The 26,626-nt window shown below is 43.5% G+C and overlaps 1 protein-coding gene across 1 annotated transcript in view; it reads left to right on the top strand.

The window, feature by feature from the left end:
* Positions 1-26,626, top strand: part of itga8 (integrin, alpha 8) — a 222,680-nt gene that overhangs the window by 36,641 nt on the left and 159,413 nt on the right. Inside the window, exon 7 of the mRNA XM_068006777.1 lies at positions 1,486-1,611. Coding sequence (XP_067862878.1) covers positions 1,486-1,611 — 126 coding nt within the window. The remainder of the gene's footprint in view (positions 1-1,485; positions 1,612-26,626) is intronic.

A 26,626-nucleotide genomic window follows, 5' to 3' on the forward strand; every position in this document is an offset into this window, starting at 1 on the left:
GGACATTATTAATAGTCATTTAGAAAGGCATGGATTAATCAAGGACAGTCAGCATGGACTTGTTAAAGGAAGGTTGTGTCTGACTAACTTGATTGAATTTTTTGAGGAGGTAACAAGGAGGGTTGATGTGGGTAGCGCATTTGATGTAGTCTACACAGATTTTAGCAAGGCTTTTGACAAGATCCTACATGGCAGATTGGTCAGAAAAGTAAAAGCCCATTGGATCCAAGGGATAGTGACAATTTAGATCCAAAATTGGCTCAGTGGCAGGAAGCAAAGGGTAATGGTTGACAGGTGTTTTTGTGACTGGAAGACTGTTTCCAGTGGGGTTCCACAGGGCTCAGTACTAGGTCTCTTGCTTTTTGTGGTATATATCAATGATTTAGACCTAAATGTAAGGGGCATGATTAAGAAGTTTGCAGATGATACAAAAAATGGCTGTGTGGTTGATAGTGAGGAAGAAAGCTGTAGACTGCAGGAAGATATCAATGGATTGGTCAGGTGGGCAGAAAGGCGGCAAATGGAATTCAATCCGGACAAGTGTGAGGTAATGCATTTGGGGAGGGCAAGGGAATACACATTAAATAGGAGGATACTGAGAAGTGTAGAGGAAGAGCGGGACCTTGGAGTGCATGTCCACAGATTCCTGAAGGTTGCAAGACAGTTAGGTAAGATGTTTAAAAAGGCATTTGGGATACTTTCCTTTAATAGCCGAGGCATAGAATAGAAGAGCAGGGAGGTTATGCTAGAATTGTATAAACACTAGTTAGGCCACAGCTTGAGTACTGTGTACAGTTCTGGTCACCACATTACAGGAAAGATGTGATTGCACGAGAGAGGGTATAAAGGAGATTTACAAGGATGTTGCCAGGACTGGAGAATTTTAGCTTTGATGAAAGATTGGATAGGCTGGGGTGGTTTTCATTGGAACAAAGGAGGCTGAGGGGTGATTTAATTGAGGTGTATAAGATTATAAGGGGCCTAGATAGAGTGGATAGGAGGGACCTATTTCCGTTAACAGAGGGGTCAGTGACCGGGGGGCAGGGGGCAGGGGGCAGGGGGCGGGGCATAGATTTAAAGTAATTGGTAGAAGAATTAGAGGGGAGCTGAGGAGAATTTTTTTCATCTAGAGGGTGGTGAGGGTCTGGAACTCACTGCCTGAAAGAGTGGTAGAGGCATAAACCCTCAACTCATTTAAAAAGTATTCGGATGTGCACTAGAAGTGCCATAACCTACAGGACTACGGACCAAGTGCTGGAAAGTGGGATTAAGCTAGATAGCTCTTTTCTGGCCGGCATGGACATGATGGGCTGAATGGCCTCCTTTTGTGCCGTAACTTTCTATGATTCTATGAATATGTGAAGTCTGGGAATTCCAGCTACATATATGTTGGGAATAATAAATTATGATAAACATTTGTGATATGATACACATTAAATATGTTTAAGGTTCATTTATGTCTTTTTAATGTGTTTTTGGACACAGGTCAGGTAATTACTACTGGTATCTTCGAAATTTTAAATGGATATGACTTCAGAAATGTGCAACGGAGAGTGAAAGGAGAACGACAGACTGGAGTGGCTCCCGCTGAATACGATGACAACTACCTAGGTGAGACTTGCTAAATGCCTTATAAAAACTAACAATAAATAGAACCAAGCACATTATAAGATTTCCTAGGAATGCTAACTTCAAAGATTGTGTTTACTGAGAATATAATAAGAGTAGAACTCCGAAGAGGTCATTCAGCCCTTCAAGCTCCCTCTAGTTAGTCACGACAGTTCATTCTAAATCTATCCTGTTCCAGCATCAAACCTGTCTTCTTCCACTTACTCCTTAATCTCAGTGTTCGGTTTTTTGGTCATCCATTCGATGCAAAGAACTTTTCAAATTCTACCTTATTTGTTGGCTTTATAATTGGACATCATCATTTTTGTAATAACAAATTGAGTTCTCTCTTCTTGCCATAGCTCAGTGATAGAATGTCTTGGTTGTCTTTCTTTGTACCTTTTACAATGCCCTTATGTCTTTTTATGGCTGCAGTGACCAGAACTAGATTTATACTTAAATGGTAATTTAATTAATTAATAAATATTATTGTCAGTTCTACTCACATGAACTTGTGCTTCGTGCATCTTACGCTATACATTCTGTTTCCTTGACGATTGCTGTTTTGTGCAATGGAGAGATTTTTAATGACTGATGTATCATCAGACTCAAGTATTTTTCCTCTTCAACAACCAGTATGACTATACTTACACTGAGTACTCAAGTTGGCTGTTTTCACACCTATATGTAATAACTTGCATCTATCAGTACAATATTGAATGTCATCTGCCATTCGCTGTCCAGGTGTTTCTATACATCGCTTTGAGTTATTTCCCTTTTTTTGGTAATCTGGTTGAAGTACCTTTGTCAAGGTCATTAATAAATATTACAAGTAGCCAGAGGTCACAATGGGACTTTACAAGTCACAACTATTCCAGTTGAACAATACGTATTCATAACTAGTATCCGCTTCCTATTGTGAAGCAAACGTTCTATCCGTTCTGCTTGGCAACTTTAATTCCACAAGCTTTTAATGTTCCTATGTCTTTGGTGCAGGACCTTGTCAAGTACATTCTAAAGAGCAAGATGTAAAACATAAAATACATTTCCTTTTAATCATCATCTTTTTAAAAAAAATTAGATTTGCTAGCACTGGTCTCCAATTGTGAAGTCTCAGTTTGGGGGAAATTAGTTAATACAGGCTTTAAATAGATCCTACAAAGTGATTGTACCATAAATAAAATCAGCATAGGAATTTTATGATTTGCTGTATGAAACATTTGGGATATCAAAAGAAAAGTTATTGCCCACCTGAGGCCCAATCTGCTCAAGATGTAAATCAAGAAACCACCACATTAAAACAATCTGCACTTAGTAAGCAATACATTCAAAGGCACAGCTTTTTCATTTACACAGCAATGTCACTGGCATAGGTGCAGCTAAGCAGATACAGCTGTTTCTTGTTGAATTGAATCAGACCATTGTACTTTACATAGTCTCATTGTGAGTTGACATGTAATAATGGCGTTTTACTTTAAGTATTGGATCAAACTAGTCAGATATGACAATGCATGTCAATGCCTTTAGTACAATACTTAGAATACAGAAATGGACAAAAAATTAATGAAATTTTATTTGTTGGTACTGAAGAGCATCAAGATAGGTTAGAAAGCTCTATACTCAGCATTTTCAAGACAGAAACCACTTGAAATGCAAGTCAGGTGCTGTCTAGAAGTAACCATTACAAGTGTAGGGGCTAACACATACACAACTTTATTTTTAAAAATACTGTTGAAACCGAGAGATAGCCTATTACAGAAGGCAGGTAGAGCATTTATGCCAAATTATGAAATAACAAGAATTTTGCTAGCGATACATAACAGAATCAAATCATTTCAGTGGTGAGCCATTTCAGACCAATTGAATGCATAGATGAGCTAATTTTTTTTAAAAATCCCATAATTTTTTATCCTTCCTTCCTTTCCTGAAGATATTGACTATTTGCTGGGGTATGCTCCCACAAGTGCTGATTGTTGTCACGATCTCACTCCAGTTGCTATTCATAATTTGTGAACCCGCACAGTGTGTGTTGACAGGCTATTTGACTGTAGAGGGCATCATAGTCTGGTCCAAATCTATCCTCCCCTGACTTATCTGTGAATGAACACTTACACCAGGGGTTACTGGATAGAAATCAGGAATGGGAACTGTAGCAATTTTTTGTTTCATTACTCCCCCTCCCCCAAGAAAATATAGGGCCCTGAAGCCCCTTGTATCCCTACTACTGCCCTGGCTCTGATCAGCTAACTCAGCACAACCCATTAATCAAGCCTGGAAGCCTCCTGCCTTGTATGGCTCAGTTACTCACTGTCTTATCCAGCTGAACCATTGGAGGAGCTCAGTTTTACTTGGTTAGATTCATATCATGTGACAAACTATAGCCTATAGTTTATTTTCCAATAACCATACATTGTTTATGAAGTAAAACTTTCAACATGAAAGTACATTTTCCATCTATATAACGTATTAAAATTCTTATGTGGATCGCACATTCCATTGAAAAGTGCTTTGTAAACATTTCCCATGGGAATTCCAATCTAAAAACGTCCCTACTTACCTGCCATGACTTCCTGTCATGCCACTAAGTGATGCTTTAATAGGATTTCTAAGGTAAATCTGCAGTGCCGTGTCATAGCACCCCTTCAAAATGCTTTCTGACAAAAAAAAATTGAAGTAACGAAAATTTTTAGTGTCCAAAATAAGGTTCTAAATAAAATGTAAAAGTTCAAAAAATTAGCATTTCAAAATCATGTGATTGCATTTGTCCATTGAATTGTGTTTTTTAATGCTATTGTTAAAGTTTTTACTTGAAGGCATTGGCCTATCACAAAAGCCTGGACTTGGACTTAATATTTCCACCCAGAACTGTGATTCTGTTAGCTGAATGCAGATTATGCAGTCAGAACACATGCAGTGTACTCAATTTCCCCAGGTTGCATCAGCACCATCAGTCATTTGAGCTGCTGGAATATTTCTTGTTAGCTTATTTTAGCTAATTGAATTTTGAAGCACAAAGACCCTTTGAAGGAAAGGGATAGGAAGGGAGGAGAGTAAGAGGGAGAGAATGAGGAGGCAGCTGGCTGCTTGCCATCCATCCTTAAGGGAAGTGAGTGGGAGTTGGGGAGAATGGATGGACAATTAATAGTTAAGTGAGTGGTAGCAGAACGAAGTGTTGGAGCTGACACAGAAGTTGAGCTGGTAGTTCAAAGGGGAAGAGGGAGTGAGTACGGTTTGTGATGGGAGGGAAAGAGTGATAGGAAGGGTGGGCGGTAGTGGGATGGCGAAGGAGTAGGGGACATGATGGGAATGAGGGGGTGGGGTGAAACATGAGTGATAGGGGAAGGGAACTACTGAGCGACACATTTTCCCTGCAATCCCCACCAGAAATACAGCCTGCAGTTGTCAGTGGCTCCTTTCCCTGTCACGTCACCCATCACTTCCCACCCAAAAAGAAAGAAGAATCAGACAGAGAGTGAAGCAGAAAAGGACAGAGAAAGAAGAAATGAGAGTTAAGGAAAAAGAGACAGAATCAGAAGAGAAGAAACGGAGAGCAAGATAGGAAAAGTAACAATAACAAGAAGACAACAGAGACTTGTAAGAAAGAGACCTTATTTTTCGATGTGCAGTGTCGTGGGAGATGCACTAGTATTTACTAATTGTCATGCTTCATTAATCCTTGTTTCATATTTCAGTACAGCAATCATTATTTGTCCTAGAACCTACTATCAGAAGTCATAGGGGTGGAAATTGGTTACCAGCGGTGTGCCAACAACGCAGGCCTCAACCGGGAGGCCCGAGGTCAGCCCGAAATTGTTCCTCGGGCTTCATTAACATTTTTTGTGTGAGCTGCCGGTGCCTGTTGTGTCTCCACAAGTAACTTGTGCATTTCTCTAAGAAGAATATAGGGCCGCTTGCCTTGCCAGCAGCGAGGCATAAATTATGAGAGTAAACTAGCAAGGAATATAAAAACTGACAGTAAAAGCTTCTACAAGTATATAAAAAGGAAGAGGGTAGCTAAAGTAAACATTGGTCCATAAGAAGATGAGACTGGGGAAATAATAATGGAAAGCAAGGAAATGGCAGAGGAATTGAACAGATATTTTGTATCTGTCTTCACAGTAGAAGACACTAATAATATACCAATAATAGTAGAAAATCAAGGGGCAAATGGGAAGGAGGAACTAAAAACAATCACTATCACTAGAGAAAAAGTACTAGGTAAACTAATGGGTCTAAAGGCTGACAAGTCCCCTGGACCTGATAGCTTGCATCCGTGGCTCTTAAAGGAAGTGGCTACAGAGATAGTGGATGCATTGGTTGTAATCTTCCAGAATTCATTAGATTCTGGAAATGTCCCAGCGGATTGGAAAACCACAAACGTAACACCCCTATTCAAGAAGGGAGTGAGACAGAAAGCAGGTAACTATAGACCAGTTAGCCTAACATCTGTCATTGGGAAAATGCTAGAATCCATTATTAAGGAAGTAGTAGCAGGACATTTGGAGACTCATAATACAATCAAGGAGAGTCAACATGGTTTTATGAAGGGGAAATCATGTCTGACAAATTTATTAGAGTTCTTTGAGGAAGTAATGGGCAGGGTGGATAAAGGGGAACCAATAGATGCAGTATATTTGGATTTCCAAAAGGCTTTCGATAAGGTGCCACATAAAAGATTACTGCATAAGATAAGAGCTCATGGTGTTGCGGGTAATGTACTGGCATGGGTAGAGGATTGGCTAACTAACAGAAAACAAAGAGTCGGGATAAAAGGGTCATTTTCAAAATGGCAATCTGTAACTAGTGGGTTGCTGCAGGGCTCAGTGCTGGGGCCTCAACTATTTACAATATATATCAATGACTTGGATGAAGGAACAGAGTGTCTTGAGGCCAAATTTGCTGATGATACAAAGCAAGTTGTGATGAGGACACAAAGTGTCTGCAAAGGGATATTGACAGGTTAAGCGAATGGGCAAACATTTGGCAGATGGAATATAATGTGGGAAAATGTGAAGTCATCCACTTTGGGAGGAAAAATAAAAAGCAAAATATTATTTGAATGGAGAAATACTACAAAATGCTGCGGTACAGAGGGATCTGGGTGTCCTCGTACATGAAACACAAAAAGTCAACATAAAGGTGCAGCAGGTAATCCGGAAGGCAAATGGAATATTGGCCTTTATTTCTAGGGTGATGGAATATAAATGCAGGGAAGTCATGCTGCAACTGTACAGGGTGCTGGTGAGACCACACCTGGAGTACTGCGTACAGTTCTGGTGCCCTTATTTAAGGAAGGACATACTTGTATTGGAGGCAGTTCAGAGAAGGTTCACTAGGTTGATTCCGGGTATGGAAGGGTTGTCTTATGAGGAAAGATTGAACAGGTTGGGTCTATACTCATTGGAGTTTAGAAGAATGAGACGAGATCTTATTGAAACATACAAGATTCTGAGGGGACTCGACAGGGTAGATGCTGAGAGGATGTTACCCCTCATGGGGGAATCTAAAACTAGGGGGCATAGTCTCAGAATAAGGGGTCGCCCGTTTAAGACGGAAATGAGGGGGAATTTCTTCTCCCAGAGGGTTGTGAATCTCTGGAATTCTTTACCCCAAAAAGCTGTGGAGGCTGAGTCATGGACTACATTCAAGGCTGAGTTAGACAAATTTTTGATCCGCAAGGGAGTCAAAGGACATGGGGAAAAGGCGGGATAGTGGAGTTGAGGTAAAAATCAGATCAGCCATGATCTCATTGAATGGCGGAGCAGGCTCGAGGGGCTGAATGGCCTACTCCTGCTCCTATCTCTTATGGTCTTATGGCCTGAAGGTAAGTCTTGGGGTGGCAACAAGTGGGGGGACGATCATGGGGACTGTGGAGTCAGGTTAGCACTCCTGCTCCTCCTAGCTCCACAGGGACAATTTTTTGTTCATTTTTATTTTAAACGTACCTTTTGGTGGCAGTTGCTGCGTAAGAATTCCAAGTGGAACAGGCCTGGCTCTTGCTCTGCTCAATCAAAACCAATTTCTGCAAGGGAACCTAAAAAAGACGTTTACATGTGTAAGGGGCCTAATGTCTGTTTTTGGTGGGCGTCCAGGAAGCCTGCAAAACCGCCTTTACCAATGTGGTGGCGCCCCCAATGCAGGCGCAGTTCGGGCGCGGGACGTTGTGCCTTAAAACCGATCCTTTTTGCCTCCGTTTTCCACACGGAAAATGGGCACAACAAGGACCAATTTCTACCCTTTATAGTCTATACATTTCTTCCTTCACTCTTCTGCTGAGCAGAAAACTGCTCCCTATTTTACAGGACTTGACTCTCTTCAGCACTGAAATTCTGATATATTTTCCTTATGCCTTTCTGACTTTTTCCATGAGTTGCATTTAAATTATATCTTTAATTTTGATGTTATGATTAATGTCAGATATCTTGGTATAAGGATAAATTGATATTGTGGAATCCTGGCTGAACTCCAAATACAAGTAAATAAAGTAATTAAGCAGCAGTATAGTAAAGTCATTGGTGAATGAGTTGAGAAGAGGCAAAACCTCTGCATGTCATGATTAGGAACTACATTTAAAATATACCAGTGGCATGGTATTCCTGAGTTTAAATAGATGATCATTTGGACATGCAAACTACTTTAACTAGTTTTGTTTTTTCTTACCTATACATTCTGTAAATTTAGCAAAGTTACACTTCTCTTCTCACAGTCAAGGAATGTCATTGGCATTCACCCCAATATTGAAATGAAACATTTTATACCAATAAATTAACATATTTATCACAATATAGATAATGAGGATAAGTTTTTGAGGTAACATCTCCACTGTTATAGCAGGAAACCAGGAGGACCCTCGAGGAATGTCAGGGCCATAAAGTCATGCGCCAGGACTGTACCTCATGGTGTAGGAAAATAATTCGGACCAAAAAAATGATGATTGGCAAAATAGTTTAAACATATTTCTCACACTTCTTTTCGAATCCTTTCAGTGACCCAATTACTTTATCACCTACTCTAGTATATACGACTACAAATAATATTTATAACATAATAAATATAATCACAAAAGAAACATATACTTATAAACATACTTTCAAGAATTTTCTCTCCATTTTCCATAAAGACCAAGATGCATCCCATTGAGCATCTAAACATCCTTGGCTTTGGTTATAATCTCCTTTCACTCCACTTTACTTCGCCATCTCCGTTTGGCCAGAGGCAAATAACAGACCAGATATAAAATTACACTCAGACCAGAAATCAGAACCCACCTTGCACTACCCTCCAATGCAACACGTGCTCTCCCCTTCCCCAAATCTGCTGGACACAAAGTCCTCTTCTCCCTTCTCACAACTAGGTTACATGTCTCATTCCCATGTTCTCCATTTTGTTCTTCAATTGTTTTTGCTTTTTCTGAGGCCATGGGGGACTCCTAATTTTGTTGACATCTTTTCTCTACAAGTTCCTTACTGAGAGCCACATCAATATCTTTAAACCACATCTCAGTATAGCTATTATAGCCAATTTCCATAAATCCAACTCCCAATTTTAACATGCCCAGCAGGACATCCAGTGCCCTTCACCATAGATTTTCTTATTAACTGCAAAGTTTATTTTGTCCAAGATTTCAGTCACACTTCTAATTACTGGGTCTATTATCTAATAATATATTCTACATTATGTAATATAATGCTGTTGACATTATAAACAGAATGGGCAGAACTGTCCACTTCGGCAGGGGTGTAAAACTGGTGGAATTGGCTCAGCCGCCTGTTATACTGTTTTTCCTTTCCATTGCCAGTTGGGAGGGGTGTATAACCAGCGGCCGATCCAAATCTTGCAGTTTTATGCCACGCCGAAGTTGACAGTTCTGCCCAATATCTTGAGATGCACCATGATCGATGCCAGAGGCGATTCATAGTCTTTCTTCATTTTATGTGGAAACCACAGCTTTGGGAAGATATATTGGAAATTTGGGTGTATAAATCAAGCACACTGAACTCCAGATCTATATATGGGTACACAAGTCTAGCCTCTACATAAATGAAACTACTCTTCTAGGGTCCATAGAACTTAAAGCATGGATATTTTCACAACATATAATGAACTTAAGTCAATGATATGCTACTCATTAAATGTTCCGAAGGAATGGTAGCATCTCACCTACTCTAAGTTGATGCCAGTGAACAGAAGCAACCCCTTCCACCTGAATGTCTTCCCTTGGGTTCGACCATAATCGCATTTTCCATCATTGGTTGCCACCTTTTTTGCCAATTCCAACATAATGGGACAGGTTGCTAATGGATTAGGGGATGGAAATGGGACTTGAGTCCTGACATTTGCTTCACTGACGATGGCAATTTTTTTTTCAAACAATAACTAAGGGCTCCACATCATTAGACACAGAAATATGTGGAAATAATGACTTGTATTTTCACAGTAAAACTTTTTCTGTCTGCTTTACATTTTAGATATTTCCAAATAACCCACTCAAAGGTGTATTGAGTGCTCCAAACTGGATAGCTGGCAACTCTACTTCAAACAACCACTTCCCATGATGTTATACATGTCTCGGTCAACACCCTGAGACCTAAGAGTTGTTAGCTAATTTGTCTAACATACGAAGAGACTTTTTAAGACATTTCTAAGAAGTATATAGGAATTTTTACCATACAGACACAGTTACATGATTGTAACACAACTTCCAAAAGGTCACAAAGCAATCAACTGTACATATTGTAATTAGAATCACGTCTGCTGGAAAGTGTGCCTATTTCAACAGGAAGGATTATAGCTCTACTAATGTCCAAATAGTGTACAATGCCAAAATCGCATACTTCTAAAACATTCCCATCTGTTTCTATGGCATCAGGAAGTCATTCAAGTCAGCGTTGCCAGCTATAGACAATGATTACACACATAGGACTCACTCGAGTTTCCAAATGCTTAGCACAAACTGTGCAGAAGCCTGTGCCTTTACTTTAAAGTCTACTTTCAATTTGATTGTGAGCATAAGAAATAGGAGCAGGAGTATGCCATACGGCCCCTTTGGCCTGCTCCACCATTCAATAAATCACGGCTGATTTTCGACCTCAACTCCACTTTCCCGCCTGATCTCCATAACCATTGATTCCCTTAGAGTCCAAAAATCTATTGATCTCAGCCTGGAATATACTCAACAACTGAGTATACGTAGCACTCTGGGATAGAGAATTCTAAAGATTCACAACCCTCTGAGTGAAGAAATTTTTCCCCATCTCAGTCCTAATCTTGAGACTATGCCCCCTATTCTAGACTCTCCAGCCATGGGACACAGCCTCTCAGCATCTTATATGTTTCAATGAGATCACCTCCCATTCTTCTAAACTCCAGAGAGTAGAGGCCCATTCTACTCAGTCTCTCTTCATAGGACAACCCTCTCATCCCAGGAATCAATCTAGTGAACCTTCGTTGCACCGCCTCTAAGGCAAGTATATCCTTTCTTAGGTAAGGAGATCAAAACTGTACACAGTTATCTAGGTGTGGTCTCGCCAGAGCCCTATATAATTGCAGCAAGACCTCCTTACTCTTGTACTCCAACCCCTTTGCAATAAAGGCTAACATACCATTTGCCACCTTAATTGTTTGCCATACCTGCAAGTTAACTTTCTGTGTTTTGTGTACAAGGACACCCAAATCCCTCTGAACACCAACATTTAATAGTTTCTAACCATTTAAAAAATATTCTTTTTTTTAATTCTTCCCACTAAAGTGAATAACCTCACAGTTCCTCACAATCTACTCCATTTGTCACCTTCTTGCCTGCTCATTTAACCTGTCTATATCCCTTTGCAGAGTCTTTGTGTCCTCCTCACAGCTTACTTTCCCACTTAACTTTGTATTGTCAGCAAACTTGGATACATTACACTCGGTCCCTTCATCCAAGTCATAGTATCATAGTAGTAGGTACAGCACAGGAGCAGGCTATTCGGCCCTTCTTGCCTGTGCCGGCTCTTTGAAAGAGCTAGCCAATTAGTCCCATTCCCCTGCTCTTTCAACATAGACCTGCATTTTTTTTCCCTTCAAGTATTTATCTAATATCCTTTGAAAGTTACTATTGAATCTGGATCCACCACCCTTTCAGGCAGTACATTCCAGATCATTACAACTCGCTGCGCAAAAAAACGTTTCCTCATGTTGCCTCTGGCTCTTTTGCCGATCACCTTAAATCTGTGTGCTCTGGTTACCGACCTTCTGCCACTGGAAACAGTTTCTCTTTATTTACACTATCAAAATCGTTCATGATCTTGAATACCAACAATCATTAATATAGATTGTAAATAGCTGATAATATAGATTGTAAAAATCCTTGCAGCATCTCACTAGTTACAGCCTGCCAACCTGCAAATGATCCGTTTATCCCTACTCTCTTTTCTGTTTGGATGTCAGTAGGCACCAGAGGTTCCGGTTTGTGTGGGCTGGTCAGTGCCTGGAATGTGCCGAAAGTGTTGTGGGTGCCCATCGGATGAATGGTAATTATAGATTGTAAATAGCTGAGGCCCAAGCACTGATCCTTGCAGCACCCCACGAGTTACAATCTGCCAATCTGAAAATGACCTGTTTATTCCTACTCTCTGTTTTCTGTTCATTAACCAATCCTCTATCCATGCTAATATATTACCCCCAACCCAATGAGCCCTTATCTTGTGTAACAACCTTTTCTGTGGCACCTTATCAAATGCCTTTTGAAAATCCAAATATATGTTCCATCCACTGGTTCCTCTTTATCTACCCTGCTAGTGACATCCTCAAAAAAACTCTAATAGATTTGTCAAACATGATTTCCTTTTCATAAAGCCACGTTGACTCTGCCTATTCACATTATGATTTTCGAAATGCCCTGTTACCACGTCCTTAATAATGGATTCCAGCATTTTCCAGACGACTGATGTCAGGCTAACTGGCCTATAGTTCCCCGTTTTTTCGCTCCCTCCTTTTTTGAATAGTGGTGTTACATTTGCTACCTTTCAATGCACTGGGACCATTCTAGAATCTAGTGAATTTTGGAAGATCACAACCAATGCATCCACTATCTCTGCAGCTATCTCTTTTAGAACCCTAGGATATAGGCCATCAGGTCCAGGGGATTTATTGGTTTTTAGTCCATTAATTTCTCCAGTACTTTTTACGACTGATATTAATTACTTTAAGTTCCTCACTCTCATTAGACACTTGGTTCCCCACTTTCTGGTATGCCATTTGTGTCTTCTACTGTGAAGACAGATACAAAATATTTGTTTAACGTCTATGTATATCCTTATTCCTTATTCCCTATTATAATTTCTCCTGTCTCAGCCTCAAAGGGATCCACATTTACTTTTGCTACTCTCTTCCTTTTTACATACTTGTAGAAGCTCTTACAAGCTGTTTTTATATTTCTTGCTAGTTTACTCTCATTCTATTTTCTCCCTCTTGATCAATCCTTTGCTGGTTTCTAAAACTCTCCCAATCCTCAGGCTTACTACTCTTTTTGGCAATATTATAGGCCTCTTCTTTTAATCTAATTCTATCCTTAACTTGTTTAGTTAGCCACGGATGGATCACTTTTCCCATGGAGTTTTTATTTCTCAATGGAATGAGCAACACTCCATAGTCAAAACTCACATCAAATAATGCAGTTGGTACCTTGTTTTTGGTGAGGAGTAAATTTAGCTCCAGCCTTCAGACCACTCACCTCATTATGGAGCTAGATAGCTATAGAGCCTTGCCATCTCCAATGCTATGAGCCTTCTCTTTGCTAATTATGTTGATGGCCACCTCCTTTTTTGTCATTATGTATATAGAGGCATATCTGGGTACGGTAGCATAGTGGTTATGTTACTGGACTAGTAATAATCCAGGTCATGAGTTCAAATCCCGCCATGGCAGATGGGGAATTTAAATTCAGTGAATTAAATTCAATTAATTAAATGAAATCTGGAATTAAAATACTAGTATCAGTAATGGTGGCCATGAAACTATCGGATTTTCGTAAAAACCCATCTGGTTCACTAATGCCCTTTAGGGACGGAAACCTGCCGTCCTTAACCAGTCTGGCCTATATGTGACTCCAGACCCACAGCAATGTGGTTGATTCTTAATTGCCCTCTGAAATGGCCAAGCAAGCCACTCAGTTGTAAAACCTGCAGCAAGACCTGGACAACATCCAGGCTTGGACTCATAAGTGGCAAGTAACATTCGCGCCAGATAAGTGCCAGGCAATGACCATCTCCAACAAGAGAGAGTCTAACCACCTCCCCTTGACATTCAACGGCATTACCAACGCTGAATCCCCCACCATCAACATCCTGGGGTTCACCATTGACCAGAAACTTAACTGGACCAGCCATATAAATACTGTGGCTACGAGAGCAGGTCAGAGGCTGGGTATTCTGCGGCGAGTGACTCACCTCCTGACTCCCCAAAGCCTTTCTACAAGGCACAAGTCAGGAGTGTGATGGAATACTCTCCACTTGCTTGGATGAGTGCAGCTCCAACAACACTCAAGAAGCTCGACACCATCCAAGATAAAGCAGCCCGCTTGATTGGCACCCCATCCACCACCCGAAACATTCACTCCCTTCACCACCGGCGCACAGTGGCTGCAGTGTGTACCATCCACAGGATGCACTGCAGCAACTCACCAAGGCTTCTTCGACAGCACCTCCCAAACCCACGACCTCTACCACCTAGAAGGACAAGAGCAGCAGGCACATGGGAACAACACCACCTGCACGTTCCCCTCCAAGTCACACACCATCCCGACTTGGAAATATGTCGCCGTTCCTTCATTGTTGCTGGGTCAAAATCCTGGAACTCCCTTCCTCACAGCACTGTGGGAGAACCGTCACCACACGGACTGCAGCGGTTCAAGAAGGTGGCTCACCACCACCTTCTCGAGGGCAATTAGGGATGGGCAATAAATGCTGGCCTCACCAGCGATACCCACATCCCGTGAACGAATAATTTTAAAAAATCTCGCTAAAAAAAGTCACAATAAGAATAAAACCGGACGGACCACCCGGCATCGGACCACTAGGCACCGGACATGACAAAGGCAAACCAAGCCCAGTCGACCCTGCAAAGTCCTCCTCACTAACATCTGGGGACTTGTGTCAAAATTGGGAGAGCTGTCCCACAGACTAGTCAAGCAACAGCCTGACACCGCCTTACTCACAGAATCATACCTTTCAGCCAACATCCCAGACTCTTCCATCACCATCTCTGGGTATGTCCTGTCCCACCGGCAGGACAGACTGACCAGAGGTGGCGGTACAGTGATATACAGTCAGGAGGGAGTGGCTCTGGGAGTCCTCAACATTGACTCTGGACCCCATGAAATCTCATGGCATCAGGTCAAACATGGGCAAGGAAACCTCCTGCTGATTACCACCTACCGCCCTCCCTCAGCTGATGAATCAGTCCTCCTCCATGTTGAACACCACTTGGAGGAAGCACTGAGGGTAGCAAGGGCACAGAATGTACTCTGGGTGGGGGACTTCAATGTCCATCACCAAGAATGGTTCAGTAGCACCACTACTGACCGAGCTGGCCGAGTCCTGGAGGACATAGCTGCTAGACTGGGCCTGCGGCAGGTGGTGAGCGAACCAACACGAGGGAAAAATCTACTTGACCTCGTCCTCACCAATCTACCTGTCGCAGATACATCTGTCCATGACAGTATTGGTAGGAGTGACCACCGCACAGTCCTTGTGGAGATGAAGTCCTGTCTTCGCACTGAGGACACCATCCAACGTGTTGTGTGGCACTACCACCGTGCTAAATGAGATAGATTCAGAACAGATCTAGCAACTCAAAACTGGGCATCCATGAGGCGCTGTTGGCCATCAGCAGCAGCAGAATTGTATTCCACCACAATCTGTAACCTCATGGCCCGGCATATTCCTCACTCTACCATTACCAACAAGCCAGGGGATCAACCCTGGTTCAACGAGGAGTATAGAAGAGCATGCCAGGAGCAGCACCAGGCGTACCTAAAAATGAGGTGCCAACCTGGTGAAGCTACAACTCAGGACAACATGCATGCTAAACAGCGGAAGCAACATGCTATAGACAGAGCTAAGCGATTCCACAACCAACGGATCAGATCAAAGCTCTGTAGTCCTGCCACATCCAGTTGTGAATGGTGGTGGACAATTAAACAACTAACGGGAGGAGGAGGCTCTGTAAACATCCCCATCCTCAATGATGGCGGAGTCCAGCACGTGAGTGTAAAAGACAAGACTGAAGCGTTTGCAACCATCTTCAGCCAAAAGTGCCGAGTGGATGATCCACCTCGGTCGCCTCCCGATAGCCCCACCATCACAGAAGCCTGCCTTCAGCCAATTCGATTCACTCCACGTGATATCAAGAAACGGCTGAGTGCACTGGATACAGTAAAGGCTATGGGCCCCGACAAAATCCCGGCTGTCGTGCTGAAGACTTGTGCTCCAGAACTAGCTGCGCCTCTAGCCAAGCTGTTCCAGTACAGCTACAACACTGGCATCTACCCGACAATGTGGAAAATTGCCCAGGTATGTCCTGTCCACAAAAAGCAGGACAAATCCAATCCGGCCAATTACCACCCCATCAGCCTACTCTCAATCATCAGCAAAGTGATGGAAGGTGTCGTCGACAGTGCTATCAAGCAGCACTTACTCACCAATAACCTGCTCACCGATGCTCAGTTTGGGTTTCGCCAAATTCACATATTGTATGATTTTTAACCGGGGGGTGAATTTCCTCAGGGCTTCTCTCGCTCCACCACCGTAACTTCAGGGTTTCCACCAAACTTCTGCTAACGATATGATGGCGGAGTAAGGAAATGAGGAAATTCACTCCCACTGTCTCGATTCCTTATTTATGAGCTGTCCTCTGTCACCATAAAGGACAGCCAGTTTCTCCTTTATGGATTCTACAGGGATTTCTACTGTGTGGTCTGTGAAATGGGCTTTTCAAAAATCTTGCTGTGCTATTACTTAACAGTTGGAATAGCAAAATGTTTGTTATTTACACTGGTTAAGTGGCTTGTTATGTATTTGAGAAATATGTATGATACAAGTGCATTTGACTAGGTTTCTGTAATTTATTTACCAAAATTGGGATGACAAAATTGGTCTTGTAATTTAGATTGGCAGTCATTAAAATCTACAGTACGCAGATTATCAGGTTTTTTTACAGAAAAGAGGAAAGTATAGCCCTAATTTTATGATTAAATTTTTTGAAGCAGACTTTTAATCTGCAGGTTTTCAAACAGGTCTAGACATTTATCTCCTCATGCTTATTAAACAAAAAAAACAGTATTATGTAGGTGAAAGTTAATGGAAGGCTGTTTGCAGTGCAAACATATTATTTTATATTTATTTGCTCAAACTACTAAATTTACACATTGCAAAATTACTATATGAACAGGGTTTTCTGCAGTAAAAAATCAGTTGTGCTGTGTAGATTTAGATTTGTGGAAATAAATATAATTTACCACACGCAGGCCTTCCAACCCGCCCTCATCTGGTGTATAGTTTTAATCGAGATTTCAGTAATACTGTAGATGCTGAACTATCCCATCTTCATAGCATTCTGTTTCTCTCCCGTGAAATAATGCAAGAGAACACACTTAATCACTTAACAGGCTGGGAAGAGATAAAGAGAATAAAGAGAAAGGTAGACAGGGAAAATAGTTGGCAGTGTTATAATTTGCCAATGAACAGTGAACAGCCCAACAAGAGAGGGGGCAATTAGGGATTTAGTTTTAAGAAATGAAGCTGGGCAGTTGGAAGGAGTATCAGTGGGAGAGAATTTTGCTGGCGGCGATCATAATTCAGTTAGGTTTAGTATAGTTATGGAAAAGGACAAAGGTAGAACAGGAGTAAAAGTTCTAAATTGGGGAAAGGTCAATTTTACTAAGCTGAGAAGTGATTTAGCAAAAGTGGACTGGAAACAGTTACTTGAAGGTAAATCAATGTCAGAGCAGTGGGAGGCATTCAAGGGGGAAATTCAGGGGTTCAGAGTAAACATGTTCCCGCAAAGAGAAAGAGTGGGACTGCCAAATCTAGAGCCCCCTGGATGACAAGGAACATACAGAGTAAGATAAGGCAAAAAAGGAAAGCGTATGTCAGACACCAAGGGCTCAATTTTGAAATGGTGGCGGGTTGGCAGCGGGGGGGAGGGGTGAAGGTGCCCGTAGCAAACCTGCATAAAGAAAACTTGCCGTTTCCGACGTGATCGCAATGTAATTGACGGTGATTAAGGTTCTTTCTGGGTACCGTGCGTGGGAGCCAGCTTGAATGACAGGCTGGCTGCTGACAGGAGCTGCAATGCCGAGGTGGGGGGGAGAGAAAGGGAGAGAGCGAGATGTCATCCAGCGTTGGAAAGGAAGATCTGGGGTGGGAGAGAGGGGAAGATTGGGGGGACATCGGTAGTGGAGGAAGAGAGAGACATTGGAGAGGGAGTCATCGGACATCGGAGCAGGGTGGAAAGGCAGGTGATTTTGTGTTTTAACCTGGTTTCACCAGGCGTGAATCAGAAGCCATGGGAAAGCCACCCAGGTAAGTTAAAAATCATTCTAACTACCTAATACGTCACAGGTAAAGTGCTTTAGGTACCTCAATGAGGTACATTTGGTTCTTTATCATCCCGCTCGCTTTAATTGCCGGCGGGACTTCTGGATTCGGGACGCCCGCACACACACAGGTGTGTCTGTGGGAAACTCGGAAGTCGGCGGGTTGGAGCCGGCTTCCAAACCCGCTCTGCATTTTTGCAATTTTTGCAGCCCCCGCCCCCAATGCACCTGCAATTTAAGTTTAAAATTGAGCCCCAAGAGCTCAATACTGCAGAAAGCCTAGAGGAGTATAGAAAGTGCAGGGATGGAATTAAAAAGGAAATTAGGAAAGCAAGGAGACGGCATGAAAAAATATTGGCAAGTAAAATTAAGGAAAACCCAAAAATGTTTTATAAATACACAAAGAACAAGAGGATAACTAAGGAAAGAGTAGTGGCCTATTAGAGACCAAAAAGGTAACCTATGAGTGGAGGCGGAAGATGTGGGTATGATTCTTAATGAATACTTTGCGCCTGTCTTCACAAAAGAGGGGGATGATGCAAAGATTATAGTTAAGGAGGAGGAGTATGAAATATTGGTTGGGACAAACGTAGTGAGAGAGGAAGTATTAAGGGGATTAGCATCTTTGAAAGTAGATAAATCGGCAGGCCTGGATGAAATGTATCTCAGGCTGTTAAGAGAAGCAAGGGAGGAAATAACGGAGGCTCTGACCATCAGGCGTGGTGCCAGAGGATTGGAGAACTGCTAACGTTGTACCGTTGTTTAAAAAGGGAGAAAGAGATAGACCGAGTAATTTTAGGCCAGTCAGTCTAACCTTGGAATTGATTCTGAGGGACAGCGTAAATCATAATTTAGAAGGCACGGGTTAATCAAGGACAGTCAGCATGGATTTGTTAAGGGAAGGTCGTGTCTGACTAACTTGATTGAATTTTTTGAGCAAGTACCAAGGAAGGTCGATGAGGGTAATGTGTTTGATGTAGTGTACTTGGATTTTAGCAAGGCTTATGACAAGGTCCCACGTGGCAGACTGGTCAACAAAGTAAAAGCCCATGGGATCCAAGGGAAAGTGCCTAGTTGGATCCAAAATTGGTTCAGTGGCAGGAAGCAAAGGGTAACAGTTGATGGGTGTTTTTCTGACTGGAAGGCTGTTTCCAGTGGGGTCCCGCAAGGCTCAATACTAGGACCCTTGCTTTTTGTGGTATATATTAATGATTTGGACTTGATCAAGAAGTTTGCAGATGATACAAAAATTGGCTGTGTGGTTGATAGTGAGGAGGAAAACTGTAACTGCAGGAAGATATCAATGGACTGGTCAGATGGGCAGATAAGTGGCAAATGGAATTCAATCCAGAGAAGTGTGAGGTAATACATCTGGGGAGGGCAAACAAGGCAAGGGAGTACACAATAAATGGGAGGATACTGAGAGGTGTAGAGAAGCAAAGGAACCTTGGAGTGCATGTCCACAGATCCCTGAAGGTAGCAGGGCAGGTAGATAAGGTGGTTAAAAAGGCATATGGGATACTTTCCTTTATTAGCCGAGGCATAGAATATAGGAGCAGGGGGATTATGCTAGAACTGTATAAAACATTGGTTAGGCCACAGCTTGAGTACTGTCTACAGTTCTGGTCACCACATTACAGGAAAAATGTGATTGCACTAGAGGGGGTACAGAGGAGATTTACGAAGATGTTGCCAGGACTGAGAATTTTAGCTATGATGAAAGATTGGTTCGGCTGGGGTTGTTTTCCTTGGAACAAAGGAGGCTGAGGGGAGATTTAATTGAGGTTTATAAAATTATGACGGGACTCGATAGAGTGGATAGGGAGGATCTATTTCCCGTGGCAGAGGCGTCAGTGACCAGGGGGCATAGATTTAAAGTAATTGGTAGAAGGATTAGAGGGGAGCTGAGGAGAAATTTTTTCACCCATAGGGTGTTGGGGGTTTGGGACTCACTGCCTAAAAGGGTGGTAGAGGCAGAAACCCTCAACTCATTTAGAAAGTACTTGGATGAGTGCTTGAAGCTCCATAACCTACAAGGCTACGGACCAAGTGCTGGAAAATGGGATTAAGCTGGATAGCTCTTTCTCGGCCGGCACGGATACGATGGATGTAATGGCCTCCTTCTGTGCTATAACTTTCTATGATTCTATGATTCTATGATGCACTTCAAAAAGTAATTCATTGGGTGTGAAGACAAGTTGCTGGAGAAAAAGTATTTTATAGGATGAATTTTTCAAAAATATTTAGTGAAAGTGACAAATGCAAAATCAGTTGCTTTTTTAGAATGTTTACTGTACTCATGCTCCAAAAATGTGCAGGCCATCTAGCGCACTTCAGCCATAACTCTGGTAGGAATGCAATGGGAGGTTGGGGAAATTGGCTAGGACCCGGATACACCAGCACCTGGCCTTCTTTGGTAGTTTCCAGGGGGTCTTGCCTGGGGTGCAACCTCTGTCCAACCCAAACATGATTCTCTACACCAGAAGGGGCCGGTCTATGAGGCAGGGCCTGCCCCCTCACACCTTAGGATAAGAACATAAGAAATAGGAGCAGGAGTAGGCCATACGGCCCCTTGAGCCTGCTCCTCCATTCGATAAGATCATGACTGCTCTTCGGTCTCAACTCCACTTTCCGGCCCTATCCCCATATCCCTTGATTCCCTTACAGCCCAAAAATCTATCGATCTCAGCCTTGAATACCCAATATACTCAAAGACTCAGCATCCACAACCCTCTGGGGTAGAGAATTCCAAAGATTCACAACCCCCCGAGCAAAGAAATTCCTCCTCATCTCAGTCTTAAATGGCTGACCGCTTATCCTGAGACTATGCCCCCTAGTTCTAGACTGTCCAGCCAGGGGAAACAACCTCTCAGCATTTACCCTGTCCAAACCCCCTCGGAATCTTACATGTTTCAACAAGATCACCTCTCATTCTTCTAAACTCCAGAGAATATAGGCCTATTCTACTCAACCTCTCCTCAAAGGACAACCCTCACATCCCAGGAATCGATCTAGTGAACCTTTGTGGCACCGCCACTAAGGCAAGTATATCCTTCCTTAGATAAGGAAACCAAAACTGTACATAGTACTCCAGGTGTGATCTCACCAAAGCCCTGTACAATTTCAGAAGACTTCCTTACTCTTGTACTCCAACCCCCTTGCAATAAATGCCAACATGCCATTCGCCTTCCTAATTGCTTGCTGCACCTGCACATTTAATAGTTTATTACCATTTAAAAAATATTCTGTTTTTCTATTCTTCCTGAATAACCTCACATTTCCCCACATTATACTCAATCTGCCATCTTCTTGCCCACTCACTTAACCTGTCTATATCCCTTTGCAGACTCTTTGGGCTTGATTTTAAAACCGAGCTGGGAAGGGGGCGGGAGGGGTCAAATTGAGGACAGGAAATCCATTAGTACGGGTTTCACGGACTCCTTACGATTTTAACGTAAGGACGTCTTTTATTTTTCCCGTCCGACTGACCGGCCTGAGTGACAGACTGGTCTCAGTCGGACGGCAGACCAGCCAGGGAGAGGACGTGTTCAGGTAAATCTGCACGTAAGTCTTTGTCTGTATGGATTGGGAGGGGGGGCACGGATGGGCATGGATGGGCACAGGTCGTGATTCATGGGGAGAGGGATCGGGGGCCAGTCACGGGGCAGGGGGGGGTGTCAGGATCCGGGGTCATTGCGGGTGTCTGCGATCGTTGAGGGGGTGGATCGGGGATCAGGGTGAGAGGATCGGGGTCGGGGGTCAGTGGGGAGGGAGGATCGGGGTCAGGGGTCAGGGGTCCGTGATCATGGGCAGGGGGGTCTGTGATGGGGGTTGGGCGTCCGTGATCGTTGGGGGGTCGGTGCAGGTAGGCTTGTTGGGCCTGGGGGAAGCACTCCTGCTCCTCCGGCCCACCTGCTGTGCCTTGGCACCTACCTGTTAGTCTCGGGCCTTCTCACCTCCTTTCACGAGATGTAAAACAGAAGGCCCGGGAATCCTGGCTCCCAGGGGTTGAAATCAGGAAATCCAGAAAAATGGAGTCCCAAAGCCTCCTTGAAAGGTATTAAGGCCTGACCCTCCTCCTGGGAGTGGGTTGGTTGCCCGCCCCTCTTCCTGTCCTGGTGAAAACTGGAAATGGGCGGGTTTGAGGCGGGTTGGGGGCGGGTCTGAAAGGGTGGCAATTTTCAATGCCCCCAACCCCACCCATTTTTCAATGTTAAAATTGAGCCATTTGTGTCTTCCTCACAATGCTACCTAGCATTGTATTGTCAGCAAATTTGGATACATTACACTTGGTCCCTTCTTCTAAGTCATTAATATAGATTGTAAATAGCTGAGGCCCAAGCACTGATCCTTGCAGCACCCGACTAGTTACAGCCTGCCAAATCTGAAAATGACCCCTTTATCCCTACTCTCTTTTCTGCTTGGATGGCAGCAGGCACCAGAAGGTGGGGCCGGAAATAAAGGTTCTAAATTGGGGGAAGGCCGATTTTAATAGGATAAGGCAGGATCTGGCCAAAATGGACTGGGATCAGCTGCTTGTAGGAAAATCCGCATCGGAGCAATAGGAGTCATAGAATCATAGAATCATAGAAGTTACAACATGGAAACAGGCCCTTCGGCCCAACATGTCCATGTCGCCCAGTTTATACCACTAAGCTAGTCCCAATTGCCTGCACTTGGCCCATATCCCTCGATACCCATCTTACCCATGTAACTGTCCAAATGCTTTTTAAAAGACAAAATTGTACCCGCCTCTACTACTGCCTCTGGCAGCTCGTTCCAGACACTCACCACCCTTTGAGTGAAAAAATTGCCCCTCTGGACCCTTTTGTATCTCTCCCCTCTCACCTTAAATCTGTGCCCCCTCGTTATAGACTCCCCTACCTTTGGGAAAAGATTTTGACTATCGACCTTATCTATGCCCCTCATTATTTTATAGACTTCTATAAGATCTCCCCTTAACCTCCTACTCTCCAGGGAAAAAAGTCCCAGTCTGTCTAACCTCTCCCTGTAAGTCAAACCATCAAGTCCCGGTAGCATCCTCGTAAATCTTTTCTGCACTCTTTCTAGTTTAATAATATCCTTTCTATAATAGGGTGACCAGAACTGTACACAGTACTCCAAGTGTGGCCTCACCAATGCCCTGTACAACTTCAACAAGACATCCCAACTCCTGCATTCAATGTTCTGACCAATGAAACCAAGCATGCTGAATGCCTTCTTCACCACCCTATCCACCTGTGACTCCACTTTCAAGGAGCTATGAATCTGTACTCCCAGATCTCTTTGTTCTATAACTCTCCCCAACGCCCTACCATTAACGGAGTAGGTCCTGGCCCGATTCGATCTACCAAAATGCATCACCTCACATTTATCTAAATTAAACTCCATCTGCCATTCATCGGCCCACTGGCCCAATTTATCAAGATCCCGTTGCAATCCTAGATAACCTTCTTCACTGTCCACAATGCCACCAATCTTGGTGTCATCTGCAAACTTACTAACCATGCCTCCTAAATTCTCATCCAAATCATTAATATAAATAACAAATAACAGCGGACCCAGCACCGATCCCTGAGGCACACCGCTGGACACAGGCATCCAGTTTGAAAAACAACCCTCTACAACCACCCTCTGTCTTCTGTCGTCAAGCCAATTTTGTATCCAATTGGCTACCTCACCTTGGATCCCATGAGATTTAACCTTATGTAACAACCTACCTTGCGGTACCTTGTCAAATGCTTTGCTGAAGTCCATGTAGACCACGTCTACTGCACAGCCCTCATCTATCTTCTTGGTTACCCCTTCAAAAAACTCAATCAAATTCGTGAGACATGATTTTCCTCTCACAAAACCATGCTGACTGTTCCTAATTAGTCCCTGCCTCTCCAAATGCCTGTAGATCCTGTCCCTCAGAATACCCTCTAACAACTTACCCACTACAGATGTCAGGCTCACTGGTCTGTAGTTCCCAGGCTTTTCCCTGCCGCCCTTCTTAAACAAAGGCACAACATTTGCTACCCTCCAATCTTCAGGCACCTCACCTGTAGCGGTGGATGATTCAAATATCTCTGCTAGGGGACCCGCAATTTCCTCCCTAACCTCCCATAACGTCCTGGGATACATTTCATCAGGTCCCGGAGATTTATCTACCTTGATGCGCGTTAAGACTTCCAGCACCTCCCTCTCTGTAATATGTACACTCCTCAAGACATCACTATTTATTTCCCCAAGTTCCCTAACATCCATGCCTTTCTCAACCGTAAATACCGATGTGAAATATTCATTCAGGATCTCACCCAGTCTTTTAGAAGGGAGATTGAGACCATACAATGGCAACATGTTCCCGTAAAGGTCAAGGGTGGTTCCAAGAACTCCAGGGAACCTTGGATGTCAGGGGATATACGAGAATGGATTAGGAAAAAAAGGAGGGCTTTTGGCAGATACAAAAGGCTAAAGACGGAGGAAGCCCTAGAGGAGTACAAAAAGTGCAGGGGGATAATTAAAAAGGAAATTAGGAGATCAAGGAGGGGCCATGAAAAAACTCTGGCGAGCAAAATAAAGGAAAATCCTAAGATGTTTTATAAGTATATTAAGGGTAAGAGGATAACTAGGGAAAAAATAGGGCCCATTAGGGACAAAAATGGCAATCTGTGTGTGGAGCCGGAAGATGTAGGAGGGGTTCTAAATGAATTTTTTGCATCTGTTTTCACTATGGAGAAGGACGACGTAGACCGAGAAATACGACAGGGGGACTGTGATATACTCGAACATATTAACATCGAGCGGGAGGAGGTATTGGCGGTTTTAGCAGGCCTAAAAATGGATAAATCCCCAGGCCTGGACGAAATGTATCCCAGGCTACTGTGTGAGGCAAAGGAGGAGATTGCGGGGGCTCTAACACATATATTCAGAACCTCTCTGGCCACAGGGGATGTGCCAGAGGACTGGAGAACCGCTAATGTAGTACCATTATTCAAGAAGGGGAGTAGGGAAAAACCGGGGAACTACAGGCCAGTGAGCCTAACATCAGTGGTAGGAAAATTATTGGAAAAAATTCTGAAGGACAAAATTAGACTCCACTTGGAGAAGCAAGGATTAATCAGGGATAGTCAACATGGCTTTGTCAAGGGAAGATCATGTCTGACTAATTTGATTGAATTTTTTGAGGGGGTGACTAGGCGTGTGGATGAGGGTAACGCAGCGGATGTGGTATACATGGATTTCAGTAAGGCCTTCGATAAAGTCCCGCACAGGAGACTGGTCAAGAAGGTACGAGCCCATGGAGTCCAGGGTGCCTTGGCACTTTGGATACAAAACTGGCTTAGTGGCAGAAGGCAGAGGGTGATGGTCAAAGGTTGTTTTTGTGACTGGAAGCCTGTGGCCAGTGGGGTACCACAGGGATCTGTGCTGGGGCCCTTGCTGTTTGTGGTCTACATTAACAACTTGGATATGAATGTAAAAGGTATGATCAGTAAGTTCGCTGATGATACAAAAATTGGTAGGGTGGTAAATAGCGAGGAGGATAGCCTCAGTCTGCAGGACGATATAGATGGGTTGGTCAGATGGGCGGAACAGTGGCAAATGGAATTTAACCCGGAAAAGTGTGAGGTGATGCACTTTGGAGGGACTAACAAGGCAAGGGACTACACAATGAATGGGAGGACCCTAGGCAAGACAGAGGGTCAGAGGGATCTTGGTGTGCAAGTTCACAGATCCCTGAAGGCGGCGGAACAGGTAGATAAGGTGGTAAAGAAGGCATATGGGATACTTGCCTTTATTAGCCGAGGCATAGAATATAAGAGCAAGGAGGTTATGATGGAGCTGTATAGAACACTGGTTAGGCCACAGCTGGAGTACTGTGTGCAGTTCTGGTCGCCGCACTACAGGAAGGATGTGATCGCTTTGGAGAGGGTGCAGAGGAGATTCACCAGGATGTTACCAGGGCTGGAGCGCTTCAGCTATGAAGAGAGACTGGGAAGATTGGGTTTGTTTTCCTTGGAGCAGAGGAGGCTGAGGGGGGACATGATTGAGGTGTACAAAATTATGAGGGGCATAGATAGGATGGATACTCAGGAGCTTTTTCCCTTCGTTGAGGGTTCTATAACAAGGGGACATAGATTCAAGGTAAAAGGCGGGAGGTTTAGAGGGGATTTGAGAAAGAACTTTTTCACCCAGAGGGTGGTTGGAGTCTGGAACTCACTGCCTGAGAGGGTTGTGGAGGCAGGAACCCTCACAACATTCAAGAAGCATTTGGATGAGCACTTGAAATGCCATAGCATACAAGGCTACGGACCAAATGCTGGAATATGGGATTAGATTAGACTGGGCTTGATGGCCGGCGCGGACACGATGGGCCGAAGGGCCTCTATCCGTGCTGTATAACTCTATGACTCTAAGGTCCGATCGGTGTGGGCTGGTCAGAGCCTGAAGTGTTGTGGGCAC

This window comes from Heptranchias perlo, chromosome 2, assembly GCF_035084215.1.
Source record: "Heptranchias perlo isolate sHepPer1 chromosome 2, sHepPer1.hap1, whole genome shotgun sequence".
Lineage (NCBI taxonomy): Eukaryota > Metazoa > Chordata > Chondrichthyes > Hexanchiformes > Hexanchidae > Heptranchias > Heptranchias perlo.